General features: G+C 39.8%; 2 protein-coding genes across 5 annotated transcripts in view; one reads left to right on the top strand and one right to left on the bottom strand.

The window, feature by feature from the left end:
• rassf4a (Ras association domain family member 4a) overlaps nt 1-12033 on the top strand; it is a 212149-nt gene that overhangs the window by 84570 nt on the left and 115546 nt on the right. The window lies entirely within an intron of this gene.
• Nucleotides 3642-8250, bottom strand: cxcl18a.1 (chemokine (C-X-C motif) ligand 18a, duplicate 1). The gene is made up of 5 exons (XM_067972597.1): nt 8087-8250; nt 7680-7782; nt 7445-7565; nt 6393-6482; nt 3642-4678 (listed from the first exon to the last, which is right to left on the bottom strand). The coding sequence occupies exons 2-5, from the start codon at nt 7744-7746 to the stop codon at nt 4609-4611; spliced, it is 348 nt and encodes a 115-aa protein (XP_067828698.1). The 5' UTR covers nt 7747-7782; nt 8087-8250; the 3' UTR covers nt 3642-4608.

Below are 12033 nucleotides of genomic sequence, written 5' to 3'. Positions count from 1 at the left end.
TTTTGCCATCTCAGGGGACGTAAGAGTGCACACACTTGTGTATGCCTAGGACTGTATCCCGATTACAGATCCAAACAGGAACATGGTCGAATATTAACAATTAGTATAAACAGTTTCATATCAATAATCAAGATATCCTTAGGATCAATCTTAAGCACTCAGGGAGACAGCTGTGGAATAAAATCGAGAGAATTGTGGAAAATTAGAGACTGTATCAATGAAACACTGTGATTAATTAACACACACACGCGCACACAAACACACACACACAGCAGGAAGTAGCAGGACAGACCCACAAGTTACAGAACTTGTAAACATTTATCAGAAACAACTTATCTCTCAGAGTAAGATTAGATTTTTTTCAAAGGAACAACTACAGAATTTACTGTAGTTCTTCAAACAAAGTGTTTGAGAGCTGAGAGTGTTGTAAGACTCCTTACATTTACACGATTATAATGCAGAGTTGAGAGCCAAATCTTGGAAAGAGTGAGTCTGTATGTTTGCTGTAAAGTGAAGAATCTCAGAATAGTAAGATGCAAGTTTGTATTCAAAGTTTCTTATTTGTTGAATTCCCTGTTTTGGTCAAGACTTTGAGCAGGAGAAGGTGCTAATCAGAGACTAATCACTTCCTCAGTAGGAGGGAAGATAACTTGAAGATTGAACTACTGCCATCCCCCTGGGCTGCTCATACTACTCTCTCTTTCTCTGCCTTTCGGGTGTCTCTCTCTCTCTCTCTCTCTCTCTCTCTGTCTTTGTGTTCTGGCCGTTTGTGTATTCAGTAGTCTTGTCTGTAATGGTTCTCTGTCTGAACACCATTCCACTCCTTTGTTTGCTTTGATTATATCTCTGCCGAGGTGTGATAACGGGCAGTTGGAAAGATTATCTGTAATCACCAGGCATTGTTCTCTGACTATATATGCTGTACCTTTATGGAATCCGACACTTATCTGACGACGGAGGAAAGCTCCGAAAGCTTGTGATTTCAAATAAAGCTGTTGGACTATAACCTGGTGTTGTAAGACTCCTTACATTTACACGATTATAATGCAGTGTTAGCTGATAACCAACAGCTTGAAATTGTGTTGGGTGATATTAGCAACAAACATGTGAATACATTCTTATGAAATTCCTTTGCCTGCTATTTTAAAGAAGGTGTAAAATGTTTTTGAGTAACTTTTTATTTTATATGAGGTATTTTTGGTTTCTGTGTTTCAAACTGTTCTCAGAGGTGAGCCCAAACTCTCTATATCACAGAAAGAATATTTTCACTTGCATAAACATTTATGTAAATTTGTAGCCTGCTCAGGGAATGAACTGAGATCTCTCAACCAACGTCACTAAAACAGATTATTTGGTCATTATCTCATTGCTGCGCAAATTGGCTGCCACGATTCCCTACATTTACGACAGTGAGTACACTTCAAAAGTACTTCTTTGACTCTAAAGCGCTTTGGGACGTCCTGAGGTCGTGAAAGGCACTATATTAATACAAGTTCCTTCTTTCTATTTCAGCTCCTTGTCTTTGAAGGCAGTAAAATAACACTATGCTTGATTCAGACTTGCTTTCTCTGCCGAACAAAATGTATTAACAAGTAAATAGTAGCAGGAACACAACATATATTTTAACAATAGCTGTTAAGCTTAGCTGGCTCCTCAATTAATAGAATATAATTACTGGTTTTTGAATTAAGCAATATTCCTACATTGCGGTTCCTTGCTTTTTCCTCACCATCTACCGAAGCTATCTGGCCTAACTCTCTCTCTCCTTTAAAACGCTCCTTTAAACCTACTTCGTTGACCAAGCTTTTGGTCACCTGTCCTAATATCTCCTTATGTGACCCGGTGTCAAATTTTGTTGTTGTTGACCCGCCTCTTGAGAGCGGGTTATTCGGCTGACCCCCAATCTGAGTTAAACCCCAAGTAGGCGCGTTCGCAGCGGGTTGGGGCCGGATTTTCCACTTTTAACAATCTAACGCCCCCTCCCACCCCGCCACCTGTCCTGGGGTGTTAAAACTCCCCCCAAAGACTCTGTGACTGTGACTACAGTGCATTATCCCTCCTTGACCTCTCTGCCGACTGCGACATAATCGATCAGATGATCCTGCTCCAACGCCTCTGCTCCATTTTCCAGCTCTGTGGGACTGCCCTTGTGGGCTTTCGGACTTATCAATCCGAGCGCAGTCAGAGCATCTCTAGCAATGGCTTTTCTTCCCACCACCGCACTGTCACCTCTGGACTCCAACAAGGATCCATCCTTGACCACCCCACCTCCACTTCCTCATCTGTATGCTGTCCCTTAACAACATTATCCCAAGCTGTGGAGTGAGCTTCCACACGTATGCTGCTAACACACAACTCTTAATTCTCCATCACCTCTCTCGACCCCTCTACTGTCTGTCTGCTGTCAGAATGCTTGTCTGACATCCAGTCTTGCATTAGCCACAACTTCTAAGCAGCTAAACATCAGGAAGACTCAAACCATTGTCTTCAGTCCCCGCCATAAACTCCATACCCTCGATACTGAGTCCATCTCCTCCTCGGCCAGACTCTCCGCAGCCTTGAGTGTCCTTTTTGACCCCGAGCTGAACATATGAAGCAAAACTGACAGAAAAATGCCAGCTGGTACATTGAGTCTGTCTCATTCAGTCATAATCAAACTAAGTAACATGACCCTCAATGCTCCCTATCCACCAGCTAGCCTGGAGAGGCAAAAAAAAGACACACAAAATTGTCGGCCAATTCAGGAAATAAAACACAATTCTGGAAAATTCATCTCCAACCCCTGAAGGCGATCAAAGTTAACCTCCATATCCTCTCCATCATAAAGATCACTTACTTTCACATTACTGTAACATTACTTGCTATCTCAGATCATCTGCCACTGAGACCCTCTTTCATGTCTGTCACGTGCAGACTCAGTTACTCCTGTGCTGTCCTGGCTGGTCTCCTATCCTCCACCCTTCATAAATTTAAGCTTATCCAAAGCTACACTGCCAGTATCCTATCCCGCACAAGTCCCACTTGCCCCTTCTCACTGCCCTACGTTGGCTTCTGGTACCCCAATACCTCAAATTCAATTATCTTCCTTCTGTTTAAATTGCTCCATGAAATTGCCTCTGCCTATCTCTGTGACGTTCTCTGGTCCTACAGCCCCAAACTCTCTGTTCCTCTGACCCTGGCCTCCTGTGCATCCCCTCTCCCTTTACCCCACCATGGAAAGCTGTGCCTTCACCCACCTTGGTCCCACTCTCTGGAATTTCTTCCCTAAACCCCTCTGCCTCTTCACTTCCCTCTCCTCTCTTAAGACCCTCCAGACTTTTGGCGACTCCTCATACCTCTCCTTCTTTAGCTCGGTGTCCATTTTACTTCGGCCTCTGTGAAGCGGCTTGGTCTGTTTTACTACATTAAAGGTGCTATATAAATGTAACTTATTGTTGTCTACTGTTAATTCAAAGTTACTTTTGCTAAATTTTGTTCAAGTGAAGCAATTGAAATAAACCAGCGCTGGAGATGTTTTTGCAGGATTATTCGAATTAAGCAACTTTGTGTAGAAAACTTAGTCAATAGGCTAGTTATGTTAAACAATGTGCAGTGATGCAAAATGTTTTCTGCTATTGAATAAGAAGAAATGAGAAATCAAATTTTTCTTTTTTTGTATTTTATTATAAAACATGTAACAGACATAACGTTGGTTCAAAGCAATTCATGCTTTAGCGATATGTTTCAAGTTGTAAAAATACGTATTCTGTTCTACAAAACAATTAGGTAATACTGCTATAGATATATATATATATATAAAATAACTTGTGTCCAGCATTAAACTATACATAAATAAAAAACTTCAAATTAACATTTTCAAAGTGCATTATTTTCAAAACGCACTACAGTTTAGTATTCGTGTAAACACTGACCAGTTTGAATCGGTCTACGATTAATTGGTTCAGCAATGCAAATCACAGCACAAATGTCCTCATTCAGTCTGGCTGAATAGATTATTTGTGAAGGCTTTAGGCAAATCTTACTGAGTTAAAGTGTGCCACCACATGCTGTATATTATCTGATTTTACAGTGTCTTGGACAAATAATGGGCATTGAAAGAGACATTCAGTAGATTAATTTTTAAAATAGTATTGGTTTGAATTGACTATTCTGACCTTACCTGTTTGCCTAAGACGTGAAATTGTGAAACAAATAACATAATTATTGTCTTGTCGCTTATAGCTTGATACAAAGGTGTGAGAAATATATTTAGTATCATTGTATCTTGTACCACTTAATGGCAATCTATAAATAAAATAGTTACTTCACTGCATTAGTTATTGTTTCATACATTACAGCCTGAAAATTGAATACCAGCAATTGGCAATAGATTTAACTCTAGATTTAAAAGATTTTAGACAGAAAAAGAGAGCAGTTTGTGCCTCTTAACTCTGAAATAGTTATTGAATATTAATAATCTTGAGCATTTTTGAAGTGGCTGTCCCTACATATTAAGTTGCAAAGGGAGGCTCAGGACTCAAAGGTTAATTTCCTTTTTTTTAATCTTCTCTGATGACATCAGAGTTCAGTGATGTCTCGTTCTTCTCCTTTTAGGTCTAATTTTTTTTTCTAATTTTCAGCCGCTCTCTTTCTTGGTGTTAGAATACATTCCTTCTTCCTCGTGATATCATGGCCAATTCTGGAAAAACAAATGGTGCACATGTTTCAGATGATGCATCTCGAGGACAGGGTTGAGAGTTTAACATGACTTATCTAATCCCAATTGTTTTCATCCTTTAAATCCCGGATGTTAACTATTAGTGATTTTCAGACCTTTTCAGAACTATTAAACCACTACTTTATGTAGAATTGTACATATTTTGAAATGAAAGAACAATAAGAAAAGGGGAACTTTTGTGAAAGCTGCCTGTCAGTAAACTTCCAGCTCAGAGAATTTGCAGCAAAATGTGACTATAAATTTTAAAGTGAGTGCCACTTCTGGTCAAGGTAATAATACGGTCTACTCCTGACAATTCAATTTTTAATAAACGATTTTGAATTATCAATAATCTGAATTAAGCAATGTAAATAACACAGCAAAATAGGCAGAAATAGTGCTACGAAATTTAAACTTAGCAACACTGCATTGAGTAGATTTTTAAAAATGAGTGAAAAGCACTGATGTGTTTTTCTTCCGTATTTTCAAAAAAAAGAGGGTAGAAATCAGTCATGGACAGTAGTGCAAAACGTGTGGTATCAGATCGGCCGCCTGTTATACTCCCCGCCCGATATTTCATTCCACTGACTGTTTTGCACGACCCCAGTGTGTTTCTTTAAGACCTTTTCAGACACAGAAGTGAACTAATTCTCTTATATATTTGATTCTTCGCGCTGGTTTGTACAAGTAATTGTTTACTTTACCGCAAGCAACTATTAGACAAAGAAGTGGCCAAAATTTCAATTTTAGACACACAAAAAATTCAATCGTGCAAATAAATGGAGCGGGATATTTCCTTTATCAGTGGAGCCTTTAGGAAGTGCTTTGATCAACAAAATCACTAGTCGGCACTCAGTTTAATGATGTTTTTTAGACAGTAGGATTACGAGAGGGCAGGTATTTAATCAGAAGCAGTTTATTTATTTTGTATCTAGTTCAAGCATCAAGTTGTGCTGCGTGAATACTGGCCAAATCCACACACCACTTTTTAATTTTTATACATAAAAATGCCACCAAAACAAATATAAATTTACTTTTTTGAGGACTAAACACTGCTCCCTAAAGGGTCTACATGTTAAAGCCTGTCCTGTTGGCTGTATGTTACATGAACCTACACATTTTGTAGCCAATTTATTCTCTGTTTTGCAAGTGCTAATCTGTTGATTGTGAAACTGTGTTAGTTCTGCTGCTGGTACACTGTAACAGTGACACTGTAACAGAGTAAAACCTTATGGAAAACATAACTGTTTACTTCCATAATAATGTTATGGCAAAATCTGGAGCTGGAGAAAAATTTCATGCAAAGCAAAGGACAATCTAATCCAGATTGATCATTCGGGTATGGAATAGTGTATTAGCTCAGTGTTTGTGAAAAAAATTATCGATCAGTTTTTGCACTAGAGTGTATTTTGTATGTGCTCCTAACTATGATTAGACAATCTGTTATACAACTATCCAATGTTGCATCATTAATATTGATCTAAGCTTCTCTTTTCCTATTTAGTAAACCTGTAAGTCTATTCCCTCCCCTCCCCCATAAATGTCAATTATACAATATTTGAATTAAGTAATGTAAGTACGGTAATAACAAACCAGGAATTTAATGCCAAAACAATTGAGATTTCCAATTTTTTGAATTAAGAGGATAGAGTAATTCACTTTCTCTGCTGTAGAAAACCAGTAATTTTGAACTCACCTGTCCCAACATGCGACCAGTGCTCTGCCTTGTTTAGTTTCGGGGTTAAGGCACACTTCCATTTTTGAATTTTGGTAATTTATTACAAGTCTAAAAGAAGACAAAAAATTGAAAAGTTAGTGACATCTTCCACTTTATGCATATTATCAGTACGTGACTGTTGTTGAGATCATTGGACTTTAGACCCATTCAAATGTCCAGATAATTGGTTTTCAATTAAATATCTGTTTCAGCCCTAAAATCATGAGTAAGGATCACTAAGCAATTATTCATCATTGTCAAAATTCTCATGAACTTATATTGCCTTTCTCCACATTTGCTTCCTTCCCCTTTTTTATATTCTTGTATAGATAAATGATCAAATTATTGAGTGATCTTAAGCTGTATTTCCCGCAGCAGTTTTTTTTTGATGCAGCAGTTCTCCAGCTCATCTCCAGATATTTAACTTTTGCAGCAGTTTCCTCTAATCTGTGAGACACTGCGCTCTTTGAAGTTTGCATCCTGAAATTAAGAAATAAGCTAAGCTTTGACCGAAGGTCGTTTTTCCGACTGCTGTTGCAATATAGCCGTTCTAGATCATTCTAGGTATAGGTCAATTGCTGGCAACAAATGCCAAACTCTGTGGATCAGAGTGAGCCAGCCTTTGCAGCTAGCTCTCTCTGTAACTTGGCAGGAGGCAACCTTATTGCATTTCCGTATTAATTGCATTTTGAGCTCCCTTTTTTTGTTTGTGAAAGTGTTGGAGGGAAATCATCTAAAACTTCAGAAAAAAAAATTCAGTGACCCATGTTATACTGAAACTTTCAATTTTTAAAAAACTTGATGGATTTCATTTTCTCAGATTCTTTTAACTAACATTTTAATTGCCAATCAAATGTGGTTATTTCCCCACTTCACAATAAGCACAGCAACTACTAAACTCTTATTTACACACTTCCTATTATTCACACACTTCATAAAGATTAGAAGCCCCCCTATCTTCTCTCTCCCCCTCTCCTCATCCCTTAGCAGCAAGAACTCTTCACAGTTTTCATTTTTACTGCTGTACTTACATGATTTGAGTAGTTCTGCAGTGCGCTTCTTTTGGAATGATTAGATAGTCCTCCACAATCCTGAAACGCACTTGGTTAATGGAATTAATGCAGAGGCATCTAAGTGGATTGGAGGCGCTCTCTGCAAAAGACAGTTTACATGTGAATTTATTATCACTGAAGGAAATAACAGAACACTATTCATCTGTTTCCACTTTTAAATGGACCAATAACTAACCAGAACTTCATTACTGACCTGCGGGGAAGTATGCACAGATGAGTGCTAGAGCCAAGAGAGTTGTTGCCTGGAATTTGCAGTTCATTTTGTTGCTGGTTTTGTAGGTGGGTTCTGTTCCCTCCTAAAACACAAAATGACAAATGTTTAAAAACTCTAAGAATTCAAGTGAATTTGTATTTACAAATATTGGATGAATGACTGTATCGCGAAACCTCTGGACTGTTTGAATTCCACTTATAGCAGTGTTTTCTAGGAAGTTATTTGGAGGATAATCAGCCACATGCAGCACTTGAGAAAAGTTTATTAACTGTAATAACCAAAAGTGTTTGTTTTCAAAAAGGCTTCATTCACTATTCAGTGGTACATGAGCATTTCAACCGTACAGTTAAAGGTTGTACTCAAAAATAGAATTAAAATGAACTTACTTGTAATAGTTTGTTGCTGACTGTCAGTTTGCTTTTTTAATCTGTTGCACGTGGTCTTTTCTTCCAAGCTTGTCTATAGCTACACTCCTCTGGAATGATTCAAAGCAGACAAGATCCTTTCACTGCTGGAACTTGCAGTTTGAGATCTGTGACTGTTGGTGCTTTTTGCTGCTTATTTATACTCTCAGCTCTCAGCACAGATGTGCAGATTGAGTCACATGCTTTCATTGAAAAACCACAATGACGAAATCGTGGAGATTCCGGCTGAAACTGAGCCAGCAAGAGAGCAGCAGATCCATACCACTAGCTCATAAACAATTCACGCAGCTGCCTCAGGAAATTTTTTTAACAATCTGTTACTTTTTTCTCTCATCAATTTTCTATTCTGCCTCCTCTCTCCGGAAGGCATAGATTTCTTGCTGATCTACAGTTTGATGACACCCGGGTGCCCTTCAGGGCTATTTTTGAGTTGGGGCGATAGGATGGCATTTGCCCAATCCCACCTGGAGAAATGTTACTCATAAATACAGGAACAGGAGGAGGCCATTCAGCCCCTTGGGCTCCTTCACCATTCAGTTAGATCATGGATCATCTCAACTCCACTTTCCCGCCTTCGCTCCATATCCATTAATACCCCTACCTAACAAAAATCTATCACTCGGTTTTCAAATTTTCAATTGACCCCCAGCCTCAACAGCTTTGTGGTGGAGAGTTTTCCAGAATTTCCCTGCCCTTTGTGTGAAGAAGTGCTTCCTGATGTCATCCGTGAACGGCCCAATCAAACTAAAACATTTGCAATTAAATCATGATCTGGTTTCTTTCATCGATGATACAATAATATCCTGCGGTGCTGTCTGCTCTCTCTACTGGACTGATACTGTGTTTAGTATTCCAAAAGTACATTGGTTTTGCACCCTGCTTTGCTGCATCTGACTTCCTTTTGAAATATTAAATGATTTAATGCGCCTGATCTTAAGTGTTTCCTAAATCCTACAAGCCAGTAGATGGCTATAACCTCCTGTGGTCAGTTCATAGCCCCATACAGCAGTTTCTCCCCCCAACTTACTTTGATTTCAAACTTTAGTTGTAGCCTGATGTGGAGATGCCGGTGATGGACTGGGGTGGACAAAAAAGCCTCCGAAAGCTTGTGATTTTCAAATAAAACTGTTGGACTATAACCTGGTGTTGTAAGATTCCTTATAGTTGTAGCCTGGAAAGCAATTAAAGTTTTTTTTTAAAGTAACCATTCAGTGAATGTGAATGGTGTGTGCTTCTTATGTGTGCATAGCGATATAAATTTTAAAATTAAAACTTTGTTATCTTAAAACTTCAGCCAAGGTGATTTGGAGGAAGGAACGGCTGCACTGTGAAGTGAAGCAGCTACAAGGAAAGGGAAGGGCTGGCAAGGTGACAACTGTATTTCTGTTTCTATGTACATACTCCAAATGGGTGGCTTTCAGTGGCGGCAGGTTCAAGGGCACCGGATTCAACAGTGGATCTTGCAGCCATGATGCATAGGGAATCTCAAGATAGTCACCTGACGAAGGAGAAAGCCTCCGAAAGCTTGTGATTTTCAAATAAAACTGTTGGACTATAACCTGGTGTTGTAAGATTCCTTACATTTGTCCACCCCAGTCCATCACCGGCATCTCCACATCAGACTTGTTAGTGAGAGAAGAGAGGTTGAATGCAGAACCTTATCACATGGGTACAATAATGATTGAGATAATCAATGAAACTTGCTAACATATGATTCTACAGCGTAATAGGGATGTCCAATAAGGGAATGTGGCCACGTTTCCCACGGTAAAAATTTGACTCTGGTTTTGGTGACGAGCGTTGACTTGGATCAAACTGTGTTGGAGCAAAGTCGAGGCGTGCACTGCCTTTGCCTCTCCCTGTCTGCCTGCCTGATTCCCAAAGCTCTGCCTCTCCCCATTCGCTTGATTACCCATGATCAGACTTATCATGTTCATAGCTGTCGAAGTCCACCCTGCTTCAGTTCTAGCAACAACCTTTCCCTGATTGGTTCTGCCTCAATTCAAGTGGGCTCTTTGCTGGAACTTGTCCGTCACCAGTCCGGTTAAATCAGCCAGTTCAAATTTCCCAAGCAACAATCTATTTGGCCCTCTGTCTAAAGTTTAGCAATCTGAATTTTAAATTGTGGGTGGTGATAAAAAAATGTTTAAGATGACCTGTGAGAAAATTGCAAAATAAAACTGTGAACTCAACAAGGTGGCACATGGTTGGGGAGAAACCTCATGAAAAATCACAAGGGAAGAAAGTGATTTATCAAATGACATAATGGGAACTGTCAGGTTTTAGTGTGTGTTCAGCATCAAGGATGTGAGAAAATACTAAAATATAAAATATAATGGTATCTATAGATCATTAAATTTAAAACAAAAGTTTTTATAAATTCAATGGACACTAGTTTTTCCTAAAGATATATTCTCTGGATCTTGGCTAAAGGTTGGATAACAGGGTTTCTCAAAGTGATTCACCATGGCCATCGTGACTGAAAGTCCCTTTCCTTTCAGACAGTCTCTTCATCATCCAGGAGCACTGCAACACTGAATGTCTGGGTACAGCTCCCTGTTCTGCTTCTTGCACAGGGTCCCGCCATTGGTATCGTGAAGCCCTTTTTTATTTGGCAGCTGTTAACTTTTATAAACTCTAAAACACATGCTCTGTAGCAGTTCCACCAAGTGCTGAAGATGATGGCTTCAGTCCTCCCATTGTTTAACTGGAGGAAATTGTGGCTCATCAAAGACCGGATGTTGGACAAGCAGTCTGATAAACGCAGAGGCGGTGGAGGTGATGAGAGAGGTTTTGGAAAGGTAGAGCTGAATGTCATCAGAGTGCATGTGGAAGCTGACCCCATGTCTTCCAAGGGGCAGTATGTAAATGAGGAAGGGGGGGGGGCCCATGGATTTATCCTTGTGACTTTGCAGGGGGCGAGAAGAGAAGCCTTTGCTGGAGATGCTCGGCTACGATTGGATAGGTAAGAGTGCAACTAAGCGAGTTGGACAATGGAGGAAAGTCATTGTAGGAGGATGATGTGTCAGCCATATTGGAGGTTGCAGAGCGTTTGAGAAGGGTTAATGCTCCACAGTCACAGAGGATGTCATTTGTGACTCTGGTTACGTCTGCAAGTATATAGATTGCTGATGACTTGCAATAGCTCATTGATTTTTTGAATCGGTTGGAAGTGCAGGATAAATGATTGAGATTTATTCCTGATTGTTTTAATAGGATAACATGCAATATACAAGGTCATCTCTCAGCAGCACCAATGGGCAGTTGTTGCACTGTACCATTGTACTACGCCTCAATGGTAGGACATGGTTTTTAATGCAGCCACTTAATGTTCAGTAAAGCTTGGTAGTAGGCATGTGAAATTTATCACTGCACCTTTTTAAGGCAGAATTATATTAATGCAGAGGCACTGAAGGGGAAGCCTGTCACCTCCGAGCACTGCTCTCCCCTTTTCAGTGCACCAGTGAACCGCCGGTCCTTCATGGGAAACATGCACTTGCTTTCCACACCTCTGACCTTTACTCTCAGGACTCAAAAAAAAAAGTGAGCAATTGGACGTGCAAAGTTTGTCCCCTTTAAATTATGTGCAGTTGGCTGTGGTAGTATCATATATCTGCCCCCCCAACTGCATTCTATGAATGTAAATGATTGTTTCGTGGCTGGTTACAGGCCACCATTGACTGACGATTGGAGCGAGTCCCCAGTCTCCACGCTTACCCTGGGAAGATTACGTAGAATCTACAGTGCAGAAACAGGTCATTCGGCCCAACTGGTCTATGCTGGCATTTATGCTTCACACGAGCCTCCTCCCGACCCTCTTCATCTAACCTTAAGATGTAAAAGATGGAGGATTTTTTTTTCCAATTTTGGGGTGGGGGGAGGGGGGAGGATTGGTGCTACATAAATTA

This window comes from Heptranchias perlo, chromosome 36 (genome assembly GCF_035084215.1).
Source record: "Heptranchias perlo isolate sHepPer1 chromosome 36, sHepPer1.hap1, whole genome shotgun sequence".
NCBI classification, from domain to species: domain Eukaryota; kingdom Metazoa; phylum Chordata; class Chondrichthyes; order Hexanchiformes; family Hexanchidae; genus Heptranchias; species Heptranchias perlo.
This window is presented reverse-complemented; position numbering and strand designations above follow the sequence as displayed.

Bases quoted from the DNA above. Each gene is read 5' to 3' on its own strand.
- cxcl18a.1 (XM_067972597.1), bottom strand. From the start codon at position 7,746: ATGAACTGCAAATTCCAGGCAACAACTCTCTTGGCTCTAGCACTCATC. The intron at 6,483-7,444 runs GTAAGTACAGCA...GTCTTCTTTTAG, and splicing joins TGCAGAACTACTCAAATCAT to ACTTGTAATAAATTACCAAA. The intron at 4,679-6,392 runs GTGAGTTCAAAA...TTGTTTTTCCAG, and splicing joins CTGGTCGCATGTTGGGACAG to AATTGGCCATGATATCACGA.